Below are 22675 nucleotides of genomic sequence, written 5' to 3'. Positions count from 1 at the left end.
GAGCAGGCATCACAGAGTCTCACTGTGGTGTGGGGTGGAGTGGACAGGGAAAGCTGTCTGAGAACCAGTCAGGTCCCTAAGTCCTTTCCCCAATTCCAGTTCTCCCGGTAATTGCCTTTCCCCCAGCACAAGATGAGGTTTATTCTATGCAGACGGTGAAAGCAGGCGTCTCTGGTTTGGGGGACAGCAGATGTAGTTGATGGTGCACGTCAGGGGGATTAGGTGAGCGTATGCCCTGTGAATGTTGTACACTAACTTTCCAACCCTTTTCCTGCCACTCAGCTCCTAAATTTCTAGCAGCTAGTCTTTTACTCTTCAGGCAGGAGATTAGAAATTTCTCTGGGAAATCTGACCAATCTAAGGGGAAAGAAATAAAAAAACCTATGGGGCTGGGGGGAGGATCCCCAACAAAAAGCCGTGATTGCAGAGATTCCAATCAGCCTTTCATTCTTATGAATAAAAAAACCAAGGATAATCAGACACCTGAGGAAAGCCTGTAACCTGGAAGATAAAGTCTAAAACTAATAAACAAACAGTACAAAGCAACTTAGAGGAAATAGAGACCATAGAAAGAAAGGAAAACAGTGAAACAAACCAACAAATAAAACTCTATCCTTAAACCACAGAGAAATAAAAGAAGGTCATCAAAAATGAGCTGCTAAACAAACAGGAAGCTCAGAACAAGATGATCTCTTAGAAATTAAAAACCTGAGAGGAAAATGGGGGGAAAATCCCCACCTCATTTGAAGTATGGGAAGATAAGTTAAGGAACTCTCCCAGAATGGGTAGAGATGGAAAATGGGAAGGAAAAGATAAGAAAATAAGGAGATCCAATATCCTAATACAAGTAGCTCCAGAAAGAAAGATTAGGAATGGGGAAGGGAGGAAATTCTCAACAAAATTACTTGACAAAATTTCCCGAAACTGAAGGACTTGAGTTGCTGGATTATAAAGACTTACCAAGTGCCCAGCACTGTGGTTGAAAATAAACCCCTTTTAAGTATGTAATCCTTACAGTGAACTATTCAGTCACTGTTAAAAATGTAAAGAGTTATGAATAATACTGTTATGAAATTGTTGTATGTGTTTTTTGGCATACATATGTATGCGTTTCTGTTGGGGATGTACCTAGGAGTCAAATTGTTGGGTCATAGAATATTAGTAAATAATGTCAAATAGTTTTCCAAGTGATTGGAAATATAATGTCCATTTATATCAATTTATACCCAGTCAAAAACTGAAAACAACTCAAATGTCCCCTCTATAAGAGAATGGATAAATAAGTTTTAGTATGAAATACTATACAGCAGTGAATATGCCAAGGTTTTATGACATCCAACAATATGGAGGAATTCACAAACATTGTTGAGTGAAAGAAGTCAGACAAAAAGGGTATATGTTGTATGACTCCATCTGAGTAAATTCAAAGACAGGCAAAACTCAACTATGATGATAGGAGTTGGGATTGTGGTTACCTTTGGAGAGGGGTGGTGTCTGAGGGGGCAAGTAGGGGGCTTCTAGGGAGCTGGTAATATTCCATTTTAATATGTACATGGTGGTTACTTGGTGTGTACATTCTGAAAACTCATTAAGCTGTACCCTTATCATTTGTATACTTTTTTGTTTAAATGTTATATTAAAAAGTTAAATTAGAGAGCCGGCCTAGTGGCATAGTGGTTAAGTTTGCATGCTCCACTTTGGCGGCCTAGGGTTTGCAGGTTTGGATCCCAGGCGTGGACCTACCGCTCATCAAGCCATGCCGCAGCAGGTGTCCCACATATAAAGTGGAGGAAGATGGGCACGGATGTTAGCCCAGGGCCAATCTTCCTCAGCAAAAAAGAGGAGGATTGGCAACAGATGTTAGCTCAGGGCTAATCTTCTTCACCAAAAAAAAAAAAAGTTAAAGAATTAAAATTATAAGCATATAAATTAAGTTGATTCATTGAAAATTAAGTTGATTCGTGGAAAGGTGTTCTGAAGTTAATGTTAATTGAAATTAGCAGGACAAAACTATGTTAACGCTGTAATAGTGAAAAATTTTTGTACATGTATACATGGAGGTTTGGGGAAAGGACATAATATTGTAAGTAGTTGGTATTTCAGTTTATTATTCTTTTATGTAAATTAGCATCTTATAAAGGAGGAAAGAAAACCACATGTGTCTGCTGGTTGTGTTGCTATTCTAAAACAAGATTGTCCTGTCCTAGATTATTGCCTCAGAATTGGGATAAGCTAATGATTGGTGATCAGCTAATGTTGGTAGTTTTTGTTTTTGTTTTTTTTTTAAGATTTATCATAAGGCAAATAGTAGCATGACTGACCCCTTTACTTTCAAATGTGACATTTATGAAGATGTGATATGTCCCTATTTCTCTTCTTTATCTATTTCTCCTTGTTTCCTAGGTTTTTGTGGAGACCCTGGATAAGTGTTTTGAAAATGTTTGTGAATTGGATTTGATCTTCCATATGGATAAGGTACCTTCTCTCCCAAACCAGAGTTACCAAAAAACTAAGGGCCTAGGACATCTCTAGCCACCTCTCTGCCTTCATGTTCTTTGTTTTGGTTTTTTACTCTAGGGATAGTCCTAGAACCTGTTTTATTTAATAACTTAAGTTTAATAGTTTTGGGGGTATTTTGCCAAGATCTGTTACCAGTTTTAACGCACACAGGATTATTACTGGGACTATATCATGGTTCATCTTTTACAGACAGACTTTTTGGTGTAGGACAATGGTATCACTAGAATGACTGGCTACCAGGCCAAAGGTGAGATAAATAGTTGATTTTATGTTGATTACAAATGAGTTTCCTAGACATAGTCCAATAACAGTGAGGCTTTGGAATAATCTTGACACAGGGGCTTTGACTTTCCTAGTAAAATTTATATTTTTCCTAAAGAGTAATGGAGTGACTAAGATATCAGTAACATACTTTGAGGTCAGGTGATATACTCTAGGGAAACCAACTGTCAGAGGCAGAATTGAAACGTTCTAAAGTACATGTTCTCCGATTTGTGTTGCTAGCATAACTGACATGGCCTATCTCCTCTCATGCCAAATTAAACATGGGAGATAGCCAGCAAGGGGATAGGAACTAGCACATTTATTTTGTCCAACTAGGCACATGCTGTACCCTGTGCTGTTCACTGGTGGAGACTGGTACATCTTAGGTTTGCTTGGTCCTGGTTTTTCTTCAGCTATTTGTTGTCACTACGATCTGTGGCCCTTGGAGGGAGATAATGATTTTTAGGAGACCACTACTCATTGCTAACCATGATCCTTTATTAACTTGTTTTCATCCTGATGAAGTAGGTGTTTTTAGATCCATCTAGAGGACTTTGTTGTCATTTTCCAATAGGATCTCCAGTCTCTGTTAACTCTCCCACGGTTCTCAGATGATACTTTCCGGGCTTACGCAATGAGTGCATTCTTTTTTTTTTTTTTTTTTTTTTAAAGATTTTATTTATTTATTTTTCCCCTAAAGCCCCAGTACATAGTTGTCTGTCATAGCTGCACATCCTTCTAGTTGCTGTATGTGGGACGCGGCCTCAGCATGGCTGGAGGAGTGGTGCCTCGGTGCGCACCCGGGATCCGAACCCGGGCCGCCGGCAGCGAAGCGCACGCACTTAACCGCTAAGCCACGGGGCCGGCCCAATGAGTGCATTCTTAAGGTTGAATGTTGGAAAGGAGTGAAGTTTTCTTTCTCAACATCTCGCTTGGCTCTGTGGCTTGATGAGCAGCCTGATGTGGGAGAATCCCAGAACCCCATTCCTTCTGTAGATACCTGACTTGGGGCTTCCTGATAGCCTCACAAGGCTTCCAGAGCTCACAGGTGCTTTTGAGGTGGTCACTCTCCCTTTTCTAAAATCCCTTTGAAAGGATTTTAGAAACTTCAGAGACCTCTTAGCCCCCTCTTTACAAGCAGTTGGAGTTGCTTTAGGCTTGTCAGTTGTTAAAGGTGCTGCTATCTTGTAATTTCTGTTAAGGAGAGCCATAGTTCAAATCTAGTTTCTTTTTGTACTAGTGGGAAAAAAAGGTTAAAGTTAAAGAGACTTGAGAATGTCGGAGGAATGCCTTCTATAGACCTTATTGTTATCGTTTTAAAACAATCTTTTTTATTGTGAAATACAAGATGTTACTTTTGGGGTTACCACCTAGTTTCAAAGTAGATACTTTTGCAGATGCCACCTGTTGCTTATCAGGCAGGAGATGAATCCACATCTCAAAGCATGGATTAAGGGATAGGTTTTACTAGGGAGAGGGGAAATTCCCAAGCAAGAGAAGAGAAGGAACAGGTCTCCCATCCTCCAAATGTCCCCATGGAGAGGTGTGTTGGGGCCAGTCTCTGCTGGAGTGACTCACCCTCCACCCTCCTCTGTAAGTGTGCTCTCTTTTATCAGGCAACTGTGGGAGTAGCCTTACCTGTGAGGAGGTACACAAACTGTGTGGACACCAGGCAATCTATTTGGGTGCTCACTGCTTATAGAAGTTGTCTGGGAATGCTAGCTGCCCAACTGAAAACTTTGGAGCCTGTGGGATGATACACCTGGAGGAAGCAATTGCAAGTCCCCTGGGAAATTGAGCTTTGGGTCCTTTGCATTTTAGTATACAATTTAGGGTCAGCTTATAAGTTACACACACACACCCCCACACATGCACACACACACCCACACACATATATACAATTTAGAGTCAGCTTATAAGTTACACACACACACACAGTTGGGATTTTGATTGGAATTGCACTGAATCTATAGAACATTTGAGGAGAATTTACATCTTTACAATATTGAGTTTTATCTGTATTATGGTATATCCATTTCTTTAGGTCGTCTTTGAGGTTTCTCAATGAACTTTTATAATTTCTCCCATAGTGGTTTTATATATCTCTTATTAAATTTGTTCCTAGATACCTGTACTTTATGTATGTTTTAAGCATATTCATTTTTTTATTTTTGCTATATAGATGTCACTTTATTTCTGTATGTTGATGTTGAATCCAGAGATTGTGTTAAACTGTTATTAATTCTGATATTTTATCTGTAAACATTTTGCCCATTTATTTCCAATCCTTGTATCTTTCATGACTTTTTCGTGCTTTACTTTGCTGACTAGGAATTCCAGTGTAATGTAGAATACAAGTAGTGATAGTAGGCATCTCGTTTGGATCCTGATTTCAAAGAGAAGCTTTCATTCTGTCACCATGAAGTACAGTATTTGCTATATATATAGTATTTGAAGTATAGTAGGTTTTTTGGTAAATATTCTTTATCAGGTTAAGGAAGTTTGCTCCCTTCTCTTCCTAGTGGGTAAGAAGTATTAGTCATGAAAGGGTATTAAAATGTATCAAAAGCTTTTTCTCCATCTCCTAAGGTAGTCATGATTTTTTGCCTTATCATTCTAATATTGTTTTTTAAATATTTGTAAGGATACCTGCTAAAGCAGTAAAGTAATTCCAGTCCTAACTATTTTATTGGGCATGGCTTTAAAAGGAAATAAAAGGCCATAAAAATGTTCTTTCTCATATGTCTTATCTTCAAATAAGTTCCATAAAATATTTTGCTGCTGCTGCACATTTCTTTTACAGTTTATAAAACTTTATTTTTAGTTGTTCACATGACATCAGGAAATTACTCTCCATATCTCCTGAGGTTTTTGAAAAGGGATGATGTAAGGAGTCAGAATCGCACTCTACTCACCTTTCAAATGTCTGAAGGTGTCTTGCAGCAGGTGATTTTCTTTTAGTGGGATTTCAAGCTTATCTCTGCCCTCACATAGAGCAGTTGCTAATTCAGACATATCTTCTATTGATAGTAGAAAATGGTCTTTTTACTCAGATAGGCAAAGGACCTGTCATAAGATAGTAGGAATATCACCTTGAATGCTATCCTTTTTTTTTTTGGTGAGGAAGATCAGCCCTGAGCTAACATCCATGCCAATCCTCCTCTTTTTGCTGAGGAAGACTGGCCCTGAGCCAACATCTATTACCAATCCTCCTCCTTTTTCTCTCCAAAGCCCCAGTAGATTAGCTGTATGTCATAGCTGCCCATCCTTCTAGTTGCTGTATGTGGGACGCCACCTCAGCCTGGCCAGACAAGCAGTGCATTGGTGCACGCCCGGGATCCGAACCTGGGCCGCCAGCAGTGGAGCGCACGTGCCCAACCACTAAGCCACAGGGCCGGCTCCATGCCATCCTTCTTAATTGAAGAATCTCTCCACCTAACATCAGAACTCCCATCAGTCCCTAGACCTTTACACTCTGCATTAGATTGTCACAGAGAGCTGCCCCATTACCCTAAGCAGATGTGGCTAGAGTAGCAGGCCTGTGTAAGGACCAGATATGACTGAATTCCTGCTGCCCTGGCAATTTGTTTATTTCTAATCTGGAGATTTCTTTTTCAGCTTCCTAAATTGTTTTTGTTAATACTCTTTTTTTAATCACTGCTGCTCTCTTTACTTCTTATCTCTCCTTTTCTTCCTGTCTTAAAGGAAGATTTGCTCCGTTCTGTTTCTAGAGCTAAGTCCTTTTCCTGTCTTTCCCCAATGTACACCACAATCTCGCTTCTTCAGCTCGTCTCTGAGGGGTCTTTATTTGTTCCTTCTTGTGTAACTACAGATCTTTCCACATGGCCCCAGTCTCTCACAGAATCAGCTCTTCCTGTGTTTCTGCTGCCCCTTTTAACTGTCGTTCCATTTCTATCATTTCATTTAACGTAAACTTCTTGAATGAGGGAGTGATTTACACCCAGTCTTGCATTTCTACTTCATCTGTTCCCTTTCTGGAGCCCCATAACCTGGTTTTCTGTCCTACCCAAAATTCGCTGATGATTTCCTAATCCCATTTGCCACTCATCGCGTTCTCTAATGCTTCTGCAGTATTTGATGCTATTCATCATTCCATGGAGCACTGCCTTCTTAATGCTTTTTCCATCTTTGTTTCTGTCACATAGAACCCTCTTGGTTTTACCCTTATTCTCTTCCTACCTTCTATCACTAAATTATGTTGTCATTTCTTACCCTGCTCTTCTCCGTTCCGTGTTTCCACTATAGATCTCATCCGTTTCTCATACTTAAACCGTTATCCATCTAGGTAATTTCCAAATTGGTAATTTCTAGTCCTGATGTATGGCCTGAGTCCTATTCCTATATTTCCAACTGCCTGAAGACATTTCTTCCTCATTTCTTTCTAGCGTCTTATTTCTTCTTGCCACTTTGTATCTGGAGCCAGATTCAGCATGTCTCCTGAAAACCGTTTCTTTCCCCAGCTTCCCTTTTCCAGTGGTGCTACCACCATTCTCTGTCAAATACACTCAAAGCCTTCCCTCCCTCATCCTTGCTTCCAACAGCCAGTCAATCACTAAAACCTGTTGCTTCTTCCTGTAGGGTCCGTCTTATATCTTGTTCTTAGATTCACCAGTTATTAACATTTGGCACATTTGCTTTTATGTCTCTCTCTGTGGATATATACTTCCTGAACCATCTGAGTTAGTTGCAGACATCATGACTTTTCATTCCTGAATACTTCGGCACACATCCCCTAAGAACAAGGACACTGTCTTATATAATATGTTGTGCATAATTCTCTAATTAACATACATAATTGCAACATAATTAATTAAATGAAAACATAATTAACATATTTGGGAAATTTAACATTAATAAATACTGTTGTTCAATATGTAGTTCATATTTAAATTTCCTCACTTGTCCCAGCAATGCCTTTTATATAGATTTTTTTTTTTAGGTGAGGAAGATCGGCCCTGAGCTAATATCCATTGCCAATCTTCCTCTTATTGCTTGAGGAAGATTGTTCCTGAGCTAACATCCGTGCCATTCTTCCTCTATTTTGTATGTGGGACGCCACCACAGCATGGCTTGATGTGCAGTGTGTAGGTCCGCGCCCAGGATCCAAACCCACGAACCCTGGGCTGCTGAAGTGGAGTGCGCGAACCCAACCACTATGCCATCAGGCCAGCCCCCTTTATATAGATTTTTTAAATCCTAATTCTGACCGTGAGTCAAGCACTGTCTTTAGTTATGGTGCCTCTTGATTTCAGTTGTGTCTATCACATTTTCTAATCTCATTTTCTCTTCTTTCTTCTTAATCCTGCACACTGGAATTAGATTTGTTTTCCTAAAGCACTCTTTAGACTTCCTTGGCCACAGACCTGTTTTGGTCCCCCATTATCAAGCCTTGACCCCCTAGCCAGGCGTTCAAGGCTGTCCATAATTGTCCCTCTTCTGTCTTGCCCTTACTTACCATTACTTCTTGGCAGATACCTTCTGCTCCAGCCAGAGTGGACCAGTCTTAGTCACTTTGTAATTCCTGCTCAGAGCCTCTGTCTGCATTGCCTTTTCACATCTTTTTGTAACTGAATCCAGCCTGAGCTTCAAGCTCAGCTCAAGTCGTACCACCCTAAATCTTGTCCTTGTTACCCTGGCCCATCGTAATCTCTGTGGACCATATATAGTGCTGTTTCTGTCCTTTTGTACCTTAGTTTATGTAAGTCTGTGTGTTTTCCCTACTTGATTAGACCGTCCTTATCTTTGTGTTTGCTCTTGTCCCCCTCACTGGATCTGGCATGGTGTCTTTTTCTGAGTGAGGTAGTCTTCAGGTGAGTGTCACTAAAGACTTTTCAGGTCTCTAGCCTCATAAAAGTGTTCATGATTGAAACTGCTGCAGGCTGGAGCAAAGTCTGGTTTCGTCTCTGGGGTAGTCCTCAGCTCTCCAGACTGTGCCATTTGGAGCTTATCTTGCCTCAGGCAGTTGGTTCCCTTTTGCCTTCAGAAATCCCCAGACACAGCTCAATATCGTGACTGAGTTGGGTATTGATGTGAATTATGGTGAGTTGAGTTTTGTTCAAAGAAAACCATGTGAGTAGCCTGATATTCCGATCTACCAGTATCTCAACAGCAAAGCTGGGTTTGGAATTCACTTGGGCTTTCAAGATTTGGTCATCAGAGTCACAATTCAGTGCCTATGTCAAGGTAATTTATCCAGCCTTTTTATAGATTTCAATCTGCAATGGGCTATCTCAGGAGAGTTGGAATGTATGCTTTTGGGCAGATCTGAGCCCGAGAAACCTCATAGTATGGAATTTAAAATCTCTGCTAAATATAGGCTGCAGAAATGGGAAAATGCTGAGGGCTCAAAATTGAAATGAACTGGTGAGCCCTAAGATGAAAGGATCATAAACAGTAATAATGGATTATTATGGTGCTTGTTAAATGTCCCTTCTGGGAAAAGAGCTTGTGATAACAAAGCTCATTAATGCCTTCCACACCCTCGTGATGTTGAAGTAGGTATCCTGATTGCTAGTCTCCAGGAATGGCGGAAAGAGTGAGGGATACATGTTTTGGCCTAGAAGAATAAGACATTCTGTTTGAGTTTTAGTTCATGTGAAAGGTGCTAGTTGGCATGTCTCACTGTCCCTGGCTACCTCTGTTTCTCTTTCTGGATGTGCCTAAGAGAGACAAGGGGAGATGAGGTCTGCCTTTTGTTCCATCGCATCCTGAGCCCTTCTCTGCTAATGCTTGATAGCTAAGAATTTTGTGGCAGAGTATTTTTCAGAGGCCAATATCTTATTCCCTCAGGACAAGTGACAGAGACCAGCAATAATGATTTCTTAAATTTCCAATATTGCTATACTTTGTTTTGAAAAAAGAAAGCAGGAAAAGCTAAGATTGCTCAAAGCTACACTTAATATCTACTATAGTACACACTCTTACTTTCCTTACTTGAACTTTGCACTGCCTCTATGCACAATCTCATTGATTGCCTGCCAATCAAAATTACAGGGAACCTTTTTGGTTTGTTTAATCATTCCTTATTACTGGTTAAGGGCATTAGGATGGCAGTGTACACAAAACAGCAAAATGTGACCTTTAGAGCTGTTTGTTTTTGGCCTTTTCAATAAAACCTAGTATTTGCCAGGATTGTAGTCAATAGTAAATCTTATTACCAATGATATTATTAGGATGTGTTACAGTTAAAACAAATTGTATATCACTTTGATTGCTGATGCATAGGCGCCCTAAAAGGCTGGAATTGAGATTCGGTTCTACTGTTCTTGCTATTATCCTTTAGGATGCAGAAGAGAATGGGCCTACTCTGAGATAAAAAGCAGAATTTCTTGATCCCTAGTTGAGAACCCTTTGCCAGGCTTGATGTTTGTATCAATCTAGGTAGGCTAGGTAATATATAACTCCAAAATTCTAGTAGCTTATAACCAACCAAGTTTATTTCTCACTCATTCATGTGGCCACTGTAGTGTCTCCATTCACTGGAGTCACTTGGTGGTCCAGGTGGATGGACATCCTCCTCAGCATGTACTTCCACCTGGCGCTTGTGTGTTGGCTTTTAAAGTGACACACCCCATTGCGCTCACGTTTCACTGGTCAAGGCAAGTCACATGGCCACACCTAAGGGGCAAGGGATGTGCAGTCTTACCATGTGGCCAGGATGGGGGAGAACTGAAATAGTTTTGACTATTACTAATGACTACCACAGTTTTTTCATTTATTGTCTTAGAGGAAACACTGACATTTGCTTCATATCATTTGGTATCAGAAAAATAGAGGAGAGGCCGGCCCCATGGCTTAGCGGTTGAGTGTGCGCGCTCCGCTGCTGGCGGCCCAGGTTCGCATCCCAGGCGCGCACCGACGCACTGCTTCTCCGGCCATGCTGAGGCCGCGTCCCACATACAGCAGCTAGAGGATGTGAAACTATGACATACAACTATCTACTGGGGCTTTGAGGGAAAAATAAATAAATAAATAAATAAAATTATAAAAAAAAAAAGAAAAATAGAGGAATGCTTTTATAAGAAGAAACATGGTTGAATCTTAGAAAAAGGCATCTCATGTAGCAACTTTTCAATTTCTCTAACAGAATATTTGGCATTTATATCTGATATACTTCCCAAGTAAATTTAAGATGACTTAAGAAATTAAAATTCCCTAACAGAATAATTGCTTCCATATCTGAGAAGCAGGTACCTCCCTCCTTACAGAGACTTTCCTCAAATCGTCTGTCCTTACCTTGGCTCTCTGACCTTGGAAAAGTACTAGTGTCTGTTGACAGTGTTTTTGTCTTTTTTTCTCTGATTATCAGACAAACAACAGTTTATTTTTTTTTTATTTTATTATTTTTTTTGTGGGGAAGATCAGCCCTGAGCTAACATCCACGCTAATCCTCCTCTTTTTGCTGAGGAAGACCGGCTCTGAGCTAACATCTATTGCCAGTCCTCCTCTTTTTTTCCCCCAAATCCCCAGTAGATAGTTGTGTATCATAGTTGCACATCCTTGTAGTTGCTGTATGTGGGACGCAGCCTCAGCATGGCCGGAGAAGTGGTGCGTCGGTGCGCACCTGGGATCCGAACCCGGGCCGCCAGTAGCGGAGTGCGCACACTTAACCGCTAAGCCACGGGGCTAGCCCCAGTTTATTTTTGATAAATTATTTATAATAAATTAACGTTTATTAATGAGAAGGACACTGTGCAAGATATGGAGATACGAAGATGGAAAAGACAGATGCCCTATCCTCAAGAAGCTCATAGTTCAACTAGAAAGATGGGTCACATGGAGACGGTCTTTGATCTTGGAGTAAGCAACATTTTTGGAAAAGGTACCATAAGTTGAATGTAATTTTTCAGTAGGCATGGTGTTATATGAGGGAGCTCTCATCTTGCACTACTTTAATTTATAGAAGTGATCACAAACACTGCATTCAGTCAAATATATATGGTATATCTGCATATTGTACTTCATAAAACTAAAGTATATGTAAATTATTTATACAGAATAATACAGTACCAAATCAGGAGCTCTTTTATTTAATGATTTTTGATGAGAGGTAGAGAAAGAAGAGTGGGTCTTGGAAGATAGGGCTGTTTCTGAGGCCAGGGTCTGAAATGGAGGTGGGCAGGATAGATGGTGGCCCATCTGCAGCTTTTGGCTGGGAGTCTGGGGTCCTGGATATGGAAGCCTGTTAGGTAACCTCCTGACTGAGTGCAGTGGCCCAGGCTGAGTGTGTAACAACATAGGCAAGGCTGGGCGAGCCTCACAGTAGTGACGGCCCTAAGTCAGATAGCTGGGGAAAAACACGAGCAATTTGAGGTGGTAGATCAATGCTAAGTGAGAAGAGCAATGAGGGCTGTATGAATTTTGAGTAGAGCAATCATCAAGGGGAGGGGGAGTCATTGGAAGGGAAGTGAATGTTGATTGGGCAGCTGCCAAGTGCCAGGCATTGTGCTAGGTACTTTATCCCAGTAATTTTTATAAAGTAGGTGAAAATGTCCCTGTATAACAGATCAGGAAGTTGAGGCTTAGGCTCAAGTGCGTGAAACTTAACCATGTTCTTTTCACTAAACCACAGAATTTGAGAATTTTGAAGTGTAAATATCATGATAGATATGATATGTAAAAATTTATGGAATTTGTCGATTTCTGTTTCCAAAACCAGAATTCTAGGAGACAAAGGCTCAAGGTATGGTGGGGGGTGGGGAGGAATGTGTGAACATTAAGGGTGAGGGCCGCTGGAGATTTGGAATTATGCATAAACTTCGGCTAGACAAAGGGTCTGCTGGTGAAGGCATTAGTGGCATTTTGGGCAGTACCATTTTTCATGGAATTGCTAGTGTTTAGCATCCCTGACCCCCTCTGCTAAATGCAGAGGGGTCAGTGGTACGTGGGAGTGGTATGTCCTAGATGAAGAGTACTGGGTTAGAATTCGGGGTGTGTGCATGGGATTAGTCGGAGAGAAGAAGTAGATGGCGATCAGACTGTGGAGAGCCTTCTCCTCTACATTTCTGAGTCCAGTGGACACTTCCTAGTGTCCTTCTCACCAAGCAGTTTTGACACTTTCTCTTTTTTTTTTTTTTATGTTTTTTTTGATGAGGAAGATTGGCCCTGAGCTAACATCTGTTGCCAATCGTCCTCCTTTTGCTTGAGGAAGATTGTCTCTGAGCCAACATCTGTGCCAGTCTTCCTCTATTTTGTATGTGGAACACCTCCACTGCACGGCTTGATGAGTGGTGCGTAGGTCAATGCCCGGGATTGGTACCTGCAAACCCCAGCCCGCCAAAGTGGAGTGCACGAACTTAACCACCATGCCACCAGGCCGGCCCCAGACACTTTCTCATTCTTAAAGCATTCTTTGGTCCTGGTTTCCGTTCACCTGATATTTTATCTACCTTTCTGGCCATTCCATATGGCATTTTGGGCTTCTTACCTCTTAAATGGTCCCCTTCTCTTTTCTTTTAGATACTCTCTTCTTAGGAAATCTCATATAATCCCATGGCTTCAGTTATCTGTCTGCTGGTGACTCCTAAATTACCATCTGAACTCACTGCACTTCAAACTCAGTTATGTCCAAAACTGAATCTCCAGCCCCCTGCGTCTCCAGGCTGACAATCTGACTCACCCTTCAAGGAAGTTAGTCTTCAGAAAACCTTTCCTGATGTTCCCCTCCTTGCCTATAGACTGAACTTGTCTTGTTCCCCCCAGCACCCTCAACTACTTTTGCCGTTGCATTTAACACAGTATGTTGTTTTTGCTTATTTGCCTGGCTGGTTAAGAGCACAAACTCTAGAGCCTTCGTGGCTGGGCTTGAATCCTGGCTCTGCCACTTACAAACTGTGTGACTTGTACCTTAGGAACTTATATGTGGACAGGGAATGGTGATAGTACCCAGCTTATATGGTGGATGTAAGCATTGAATATATGGAAAGTGCCTGGAACAGGACCTGTACATAGTAAGTATTTCATTCTTTGGTTTGTCCCCCGCCCCAGATATTATTAAGGTAAGGATCAGACTGTCTTGTTCACCACTGCATTTCCAGATATTAGCACGATATTTGGCACATACTGGTTACTCAGTTATTGTTGAATTCATTTATCCATCTACTGTTCTAGGGGCTGGGGAAATAGTTAATATAACATTCCTGTCTTCATGAATCTTATATCTACCAGGGGGATGTTACGTGGTGATAAGTGCAGGGGAGAAAGTAAAGCAGGCTGAGGGGTAGGTAGATATGGCTTGATATTTTATGTAGGGTGGTTAGGGAAGGATATCTGGTAAGATGGCATTTGAGCAAACACCTGAAGGAAGTAAGAGAATTGAGAGATATGTGGCTCTCCTGAGAAGAACATTCCAGGTAGCTGGAACAACAAGTACCAAGACTTTGAACCATAGAAGTGAGAAAAGTGGGAAGTAATAGATGAGTTAGGGGTGGGGAAGAGGATTGGATGAGTCATTGTAGGTCATTGTTAACCAAAGAAATTGGTGAGATTCACTACCTCTGGGGAGGGGAGCTAGGTAAGTGTGGGCACTAACTTTTAGAAATGTTGTACTGTCTGCATAAATTGCCTGTTTATCACCCTGGGTCTTTTAGGCCCACTGCACTGAAGACTACAGACAATCTTTTCTCTATGTAAGCTTTATTGCCTAGCACGGTAAACAGTTAAACCACTCTGCTGCTCAGAGGCAAAGTCTGAGCTTGAAGCCAGATAAATTGATAGATTGTCTGCAAATTATCCCTTCACCCTAGCCTGGGAGCTATGATTAAGGCCTGGAGCACACGTGGGGAGGGCCACAGGAGTGTGTGCACAGCAATGGAAATGGCCCAGAATGGCCTTAGGACACATCATGAGAGTCTGAAAGCAGATAGATCTGTGAGCTTAGTGAAAACGGTAGACTACGTTTACATCTCAGTCGTTAAATCTCTGTGGCCTTATATGCTTATGACTTCAAGAATTAAGGTTCATGTTCTGTAGAGAACAGATTGTTGACCCTGTTTCTGAAGTCAGCCAGGTCTGTACCAGGAGACATTTCCAGCAGCTTACAGCAGAAGGATGCGCAGGCCCATCCCCTCCGTGGTTTAACTACTAGTAGCACTGAAGGGAGGACATCCTCTCCTAGCCTGGAGCTGAGCACTTCCTTATTTTTTTGCCCAGTCACTACATAAGTGTGTCCCTTTAGATTTTCAGAATCCATATACCTGAATTTACCCTATAAGTATCATATTTGATGTTCGTTATAGAAGTCTCATGGAAGTAGTGGAAGATTCCCTGCCAACTGGGCCTGACCCCTTGGGTTTTAAGACTGCTATTCTTTTTCTTTCCTAGAGAGTGAGAGAAGTGGGCCCATTCCCCACAGCTCCGTCCCTGGCACCCTGCTGCCTTTCTCTTCGTGCATTCACCTTTGAGCATTCATCTGCTTTGACGCAGATAGGTGACAAACCTACATCTCATTTTGACCCTAGCTAAACACTTGTGTTTCCAGGAGTGTACAGCACCTTTCCATCTGAATGACCTGCCACCACTGCCAACTTAGTGTACACCAAACCACTCATTTTCTCCTCCCTACTCCACCTCCTTTCCTTCCTACCCTGTCACCCACTTGCCCCGTCACCCATTGTCTTCTCTTAACTTTCCTAGTTCTGTCAGCAGTACCATCTTGCTTCAAGGCATGAACTCCCAGATAGGTATGACTTCTTTCAATATTTTCTTCAGGTCCACCTCTTTTCTTTTCTCTATTTTCTCTTCCCGTTACTTGAATCCAGGTAACTAACATATCAGCTCTAGGTAACTACAGCAGCTACATCCAGTCTTTCCTCCAACGTCCCTCCTGTAGAAAACATTTCTCCCATTTTCCCTTCAATCTGCGATCTTCCCTGTGGTCTCCAAGGATCTCTGCATTAGGGACCCTCTTGGCTTTCAGGCTGTCTCTGCTCTGGGACACTGACCTCTCATGCCCATCAGATGTATCTTCCTCTGTCTTCCATACATACATCCCAATTCCCGCCTCTTTGCCTTTGCCCACACCCCTTCCCCACCCTGAATTACTCTCACCTTCCCCTGTCAACCTTTCCAGACTCAGGGCCTAGCTCAGATTTTACATTTGATGAAGTCTCTCTGAACTCCAGTGTTGTAGTTCTCCAAGCTATTTGTCTTCTTGCTCATGCTCTGAAGTTTTTAGTCCTAATTGTTTCCAGTACATTGTAAACTCTTGGAATAGTGTCAGTATGAATACTTCATTGGTTATCTGAACAGTGCAGAGCACTCAAATATAGTTGATTGGTTGATGTGTAATACGTATGTGTCCTAATTCTGTGTGGGTTTTTTTTTTTTTTAATTTTCAAAGTACTTTTCAGATAAATGTCAATTAGCACAGCTAGAGGCCTATTTTTAAAAAGCAGATTCTGATTAGACCTTGACTTTCAAGGTTATGACCTGTGCATGCTCCTGGGTTTCAGTAGGACTCCCTCAGCTTTGCCTCTGCTCCTTTGGGAGATAACCTCTGGATGGACTCAGGAGGAGCCCTGTGTTCCTCGAGTGGGATTCTGCCCGAAGTGGCCTCTCGGGCTTCTGGCTTTATGATTCTAACTGTGTGACTTAGGCAGCCTCTTAAAGACCTCTTTGTGCCTCAGTTTATTCAGTTGTTTTACAGGGATGATACCATATTTCATCAGTTCTCAGACTCCTTTTTTTTGGAATAGTTATGATTTTAACATCTCAAATCACGATTTGTCTTACAGTTGTTGACATTTCATTGTTTAATTAGCAATGTTTTTCTTTTTTAGTGGTACATAAAATAATGGTGTGTTTTATAATCCATGGAGTCTTAGCTTTAATGAAATAGAGTAACATCCACCATTCATAGTTATTTTGAGGATTAGAGTTAGTGAATAATTGCTTAAAGGCTCAATAAATGGTGATTTTGTCTTTATTTTTACTTTTTTCCTACTCTTCTCTCTGCCTCCGATATTATCCCCTTAAATCCATCCTTTACACACCAGCCTAATGACATATTAATAATGTGTTTTTGACTGTCTACCTCTGTTGTTTGAATTATTCAGTGGCTGTCTTTTCCCCATAGCAGTAATTCTTAAGGAGAAAGAGGACATGCCTCACTCCTTCCCCTGCCTTCCTCAGAACCTTATGAATGCCAGATGACACTGAGTGATTGAGGGAAGTGTGTTATGCAAGTGCATTTTCATGAGTTTAGAAAAAAGGTAGGAGACCACTGCCTAAAGAATGGGGCTAAGGCCCCTTAACATTGTTTACAAAGATCTCCGAGATCTCTCCCAGCCTGCTGCATCTCTAGCCTCACCTCTTGCCATTTCCTGCTTTGAACTTTGTGCTGCAGCAGCGCTGAATTATTTGTATAACTTGTCTTTAAGGATGTTATAGCTCTGTAAGTTTTTGACCCACCATGTAAAGGGCTAGAGAGGGTAGAGCAGGGCCCAGGGCCGTTCCAGGAGCAGTGCTTTAGAAGGAACAGGAACTGTGGGGGTGGAGATCATCTCCTTAGAAACATGTTTGTGGATCCAGGCATGCATTTGGAATTTTTTCTTGATGGTCAAATAAATTGTGCTTCACTTACTTAACTGCCTGTCATATGGTCATATTAGGAAGAGTGATAGAATCTCAGGGTAGAGGGCAGGGACTTATTCTTTGCTGCTCCAGGTGGCACAGGGGATGGAAATGGTTGCATTTGCATTGTAGCTCAATACAGTTAAGAACTTTCTGACAATTATTGCTGCTCCACCGTAGACTGGGCAGCCTAGGAACAGTAGTGAGCTCTTCACCAAGCTGAAGGATCTATTCTGTCTCAACAGCCAGAGAATAAATTCCTGCATTGGGAAGGAGGTTGGCAGGATGACTTTGATTATAATTACTACATTAGCTAGTATTCGTCAAGTACTTACTTAAGTGTCAGGCACATAATAGCTAAGTGCTTTAATTACAATGTCTCCTTTATTTCCTGCATCATCTTATTTTATCCTTAGAATAGGCATGTCAGATAAGAACTCTAGTTCTCCACATTTTACAGATGAAAAAACTGAGGTTTAGAGCTAGGACCTGTCAGTTTCTCCAAGGTCACACAGCTATTGTAAGTGGCAGAGACAGAATTCAGACCCAGGACTCGGATTCCAGAGCCTCCACTCTCCATACTGCTATGCCGCCCTTCACGTTCTCTCCTGCTTTAGCATCCTCATCGTGGAAAGGGGTGTATTTGGGTCATGTTTTGTTAGCAGATAACCAACCAGAGAGAGGATAAAATTCAAGAGGACAAGGACTGGATCATTTTCTTTACCCGGTACTGGCCTTAGCATTTGGGACCAGTATTGCCGACAGGCAGCAAATGAGAGAGGGTGAAACAGTAGATGAGAAAGGAAAAAGTCCTGCTGGAACATTTTTTAAAAAGTACAGAGAGGGGACGGCCCAGTGGCACAAGCGGTTAAGTGCACGCGCTCCGTTGCGGCGGCCCAGGGTTGGCCCGGGGTTCGCCGATTCGGATCCCGGGCGCACACAGACGCACCGCTTGTCAGGCGATGCTGTGGCAGTGTCCCATATCAAATGGAGGAAGATGGGCGTGGATGTTAGCCCAGGGCCAGTCTTCCTCAGCAAAAAGAGGAGAATTGGCAGATGTTAGCTCAGAGCCGATCTTCCTCACCAAAAAAAAAAAAAAATTAGAACTCTGAGTCATAATAGGAATTCATTTTTTAAAAAAAGGAAGGAATAACATGCAATGAGTATACTTTGCTCCAGTCAACTATACACACTTAAAGAGCATACAACAAAGGCAGCGAGTGAGTGACCCTTTTATTAAAGAAGAAGAATTATTAGCAGAGCATGAAGACTAGTTAACAAGTTGCTGGGCGATTTGCCATTCCCTCTGCCTGGATGCCTTCTCCATAAACCAGTTAGTTTAAGCCCCATCCCCCCCTAAACTTCCATAGTAGTTTGTACTTGGGTCATGGTGCTTATCACAGTCTTCCTTTTATCATAGTTAATTCCATACATGCTCTATCTTCTTTACTTGATTCTAAGCCCTTTGAGGACAGGGTCCACATCTTATCTTCATTTCCTCTTTCCAGCTCTTAACATTCTGTGATGTTAAGCATATTTGAAAATAGACATTGTAACAGATCACTTTCTTTTGGTGAAAGTGAGTGAATTCCTTGAACCTAATGCATTATCTTGTGTGTAGTGGGTACAGTGGGCTCACATACACATATTCAGCTTATACAGATTCACCTCTAACCATTGGGCAAAAAGAAAGAGTAGACAGGTGCTCCACTCACTGCCTGGAGTGAGTGTGAGGTGAAAGATTTGACTCAGCCTTTCTTTGCCTCTGCTCACGTGTGCCTGTCCTCTCATAAGCATCGTATGGTGCTTAGAGTGATTTTAATGCTTAAAGATGCAACACAGATTTTCAATTTATGTGGTCCCTAAACAAGCCAGCCACTTCATCTAGTGCTCAACTGGGGGAAAAAAAAAGTATTCAGTTCCATCAGTGGAGGAAAAATTAGCCGAGTTGGACTACATAGGTGATTTAAAGAATTTTTGGCAATGTATGGTTTCCGTCTTACTTGGTGACTTTGAAACTTAAATGTCACATAAGATGAGATTCTACTAGATTCATTTGTTTCCATTGAAAGAATGTATGATCATATGAGTGAAAGAGAAAGAAAGAAAGCAAATCAAGGGCTAGAAATTGAGTCTTTTGGAATTTCATGGCAAGAAGACATCTTGAGAAAACCATGGAAATTTGCAGTCTGAAGACAGAGAAAGGTCATAAGATTGGTTCAGGAGACACTAATAGCAAGGAAAAGAGAAAAATAGAACTTTACAGAGCAGGTTGCTTTCTTTGCCTGCTTTCTTTACATTAGCAGAACTGCTTGGGACCAAGGAACCCTGTACGCCTGAGAGTTCCCAAGGATATATCAGCATAGAGTAAATTCATTAATTGACATTAACAGTGGGTGACAAAGAAGAAGCTAGGTCATGTTGAAAATACTCTGTTTTAGAAGTCATGGGAGTGTGTAGTACACTTGAAGGTTTCCATTAAAATAGATAATGGTGTTTTAATGTTTGACTGTTTCATGCATTATTTTGTCTCCCTGGCTAGAAAGTCAGCTTTTCATTAGAACTGATATTTCTTTGTGTGTCCATATTGTTCATTGCAGTTATACCTATGTAGACACTCAACCAACAGTTGTTGAATCTTTTTTTTTTTTTTGTGAGGAAGATCAGCCCTGAGCTAACATCCGTGCTAATCCTCTTTTTGCTGAGGAAGACCAGCTCTGAGCTAACATCTATTACCAATCCTCCTCCTTTTTTTCCCCAAAGCCCCGGTAGATAGTTGTATGTCATAGTTGCGCATCCTTCTAGTTGCTATATGTGGGACGCGGCCTTAGCATGGCCGGAGAAGCCGTGCGTCGGTGCGCGCCCGGGATCCGAACCCAGGCCGCCAGTAGCGGAACGCGCACACTTAACCGCTAAGCCACAGGGCCGGCCCACAGTTGTTGAATCTAATTGCCATGGTGTGTTCATTTGTAGACAAGGAAGATGAAAGGCAACCCACAGGGAATGAGGATAGGCAGTCCTTAGCATGTCTTAAAACACTGATAAAACATTGGACTTTGGAATAAAAGTGGGATTATCTATTAAAATAGGAATAAAAGTGGAATAAAAGAGAGAAGAAGGCATATAAACTAGATTTCTGAAAGGCGTTTTTATGCCTTCTTCCCCTTTTCATTTCTTTCTAAAATGGATAATATGGAAACTAGAGACTGACTCTGGGCCAAAATTACTCAAATGATGTTCTCGTCTCCTCTCAGTGCTGAGTCCACTTAGAGTGTCCTCCTACCCTTTGGCCTATTAAGAGCCACCATACCCTCCAGCATGGACAAGAAGATGACACATACCCCATCCACCAAGAATCTCTTCCCTCTTTACACTCTGGACGCCTTTCCTAGGAATTAATGAAACCAACCAAGCCAAGAAGGGATAGAAAAAGTTAACAGCATTTACCTTTTTATATAGTAGACTAGATCTCTTATCAGTGATTAACAATTCTTTTTTTTTTTTTTTTAATGAGAAAGACCAGCCCTGAGCTAACATCTGATGCCAATCCTCCTCTTTTCTGCTGAGGAAGACTGGCCCTGGGCGGACATCTGTGCCCATCTTCCTCTACTTTATATGGGACGCCGCCACAGCATGGCTCAACAAGCAGTGCATCAGTGCGTGCCCGGGATCTGAACCAGCGAACCCTGGGCCGCCGCAGTGGATTGCGCGCACTTAACCACTTGCGCCACTGGGCCAGCCCCAACAATTCTTTTTTAAAACTTGAGTGTTTTAATATTGGCATCCTTGTGTTCCAATACAGGACCATGCTCTTTTGTATTTGTTTAGTGTTTTATTGTCTTCTGTGTGGTAACACAGTTGTTTTAAGAAAGATATGACAGTATGAATAGGCAGTGGGGTTGTGAGCCCTTGTCTTTTGTGGTACAACAGGCTGTTGTCTTTCAATGCAAAACACGTGGGCAGGGATTGATCTAGTCTAGAGGTTTCTATGGATGTGATTGAGCTTGGGGTGTGGTGTGCATTAATGTACCACTACTGTCTCAGAAGATCTTACCTACCCTCTCTGCCCCTGGAGTTCCACTAGGTGGGTTCCTGCTGTCCCAACATAAAACTGCGTTTCACTACAGTATTCTTCATGGTACTTAGTTGTAGCTGCAGGAGGTGGTACCACATTCTAGGTGGCATTATGGATTTAAGTCAGCTTTTTTGAGCTGCTAATATGAGAACCTTACTTATACCTATAGAGAAATACATTGTAAGTTTAGTACTTAAAAATAAACTTTTGGAACATGGCCAGTTTCAGGTCTGGAGGCTATGTGTTTTTACTAGAGGAAAAAGAATAATTAATGTCTTATCTTCAGGCTCCAGATCACTTTGCTTTTAGTGATGGTCTCTGTCGACTTGGGATTGGATTCAGAACTTTCTGACTTCAGTGAGAAACATAACCAAGGATAGAACTCTTGAGGATGCTGACCCCCCTGTCCTTGGACAGGGTTGTGGTAACTGACTTGTCTCCATCTCCAGCAGTTCCAGAGCTGTGTCCCTAAGGAGCACCTCTATCCTTCAAGTGACACTTTTATTTTCCCTCTTAGACTCTTGTCAATCCTGACATGAAACTAGAAAGCTCGTTTTAACCCACTTTTATCTGTAGAGGTTGACTCAGGCAGTGTCTCAGGTAGTAGAGCATATTTCTCAGTACCAGAATGGGAAGCCAGGCCATTGTCTCCTCATAATCAAGACTTTTGAACCAGGTGAGCCTCTTTCATCCATTCAGCCAGCATTTATGAAGTACCACTGTTACCAAGCACAGTGCTGGGAACTCAGAGATGAATATGACATAGTACCTGCCCTCAAGGAAGATCATAGTTGAGGAGAAGAGACAAAAAATATGACAGTGCACTGAATTAAGTACCTCAGTAGAAATGCGCACTGGGCACAGTAGTATCATTGAGAAGAGGGTGATTATCTCAGCCTAGAGGGGTCTTAGCCTTTCTTGAGTTTACTTGGCCCACGCCTTGGGTATTTGGCACCTCAAATCCTGGACGAATGTCTGATTTTTACAGAACTGCTTGACAGGATCAGCATGAAGAACATTAGAAGGTAATGAGGATTAGGATTAGCAAATCTCAGCAGAGTCAGCAGCACAAGTCCTTGTTCCAGCGTGGACAAGTGCTTTCTTTCCATCAGGAAGTCCCAGCAAGTTAGACATTCGTTTAACTCTCCTCTGATGCTACCCAGTATTATTTTTGCCTGTCTGTGCATTTTCACACTGGGACTGCTGGCCAGGCTTTTCTTGGCA

At 41.8% G+C, this 22675-nt stretch overlaps 1 protein-coding gene across 2 annotated transcripts in view; it reads left to right on the top strand.

Annotated features, from left to right (window-relative positions):
- The window catches only part of AP3S2 (adaptor related protein complex 3 subunit sigma 2), a 58170-nt gene that overhangs the window by 21247 nt on the left and 14248 nt on the right, over positions 1–22675 (top strand). The window contains exon 4 of one of the 2 annotated variants that reach the window (XM_004431950.3): positions 2404–2475. The exons of the other annotated variant lie outside the window; for it this stretch is intronic. Within the exon in view, the coding sequence (XP_004432007.1) occupies positions 2404–2475 (72 nt within the window). The remainder of the gene's footprint in view (positions 1–2403; positions 2476–22675) is intronic. 2 annotated transcript variants of the gene reach the window in all.

Source organism: Ceratotherium simum, chromosome 3 (genome assembly GCF_057802395.1).
Source record: "Ceratotherium simum simum isolate JZ-2026a chromosome 3, ASM5780239v1, whole genome shotgun sequence".
In the NCBI taxonomy this organism is placed as follows: domain Eukaryota; kingdom Metazoa; phylum Chordata; class Mammalia; order Perissodactyla; family Rhinocerotidae; genus Ceratotherium; species Ceratotherium simum.
Note: the sequence above shows the minus strand (reverse complement) of the source record. Positions and strands in the feature narration are given on the sequence as shown.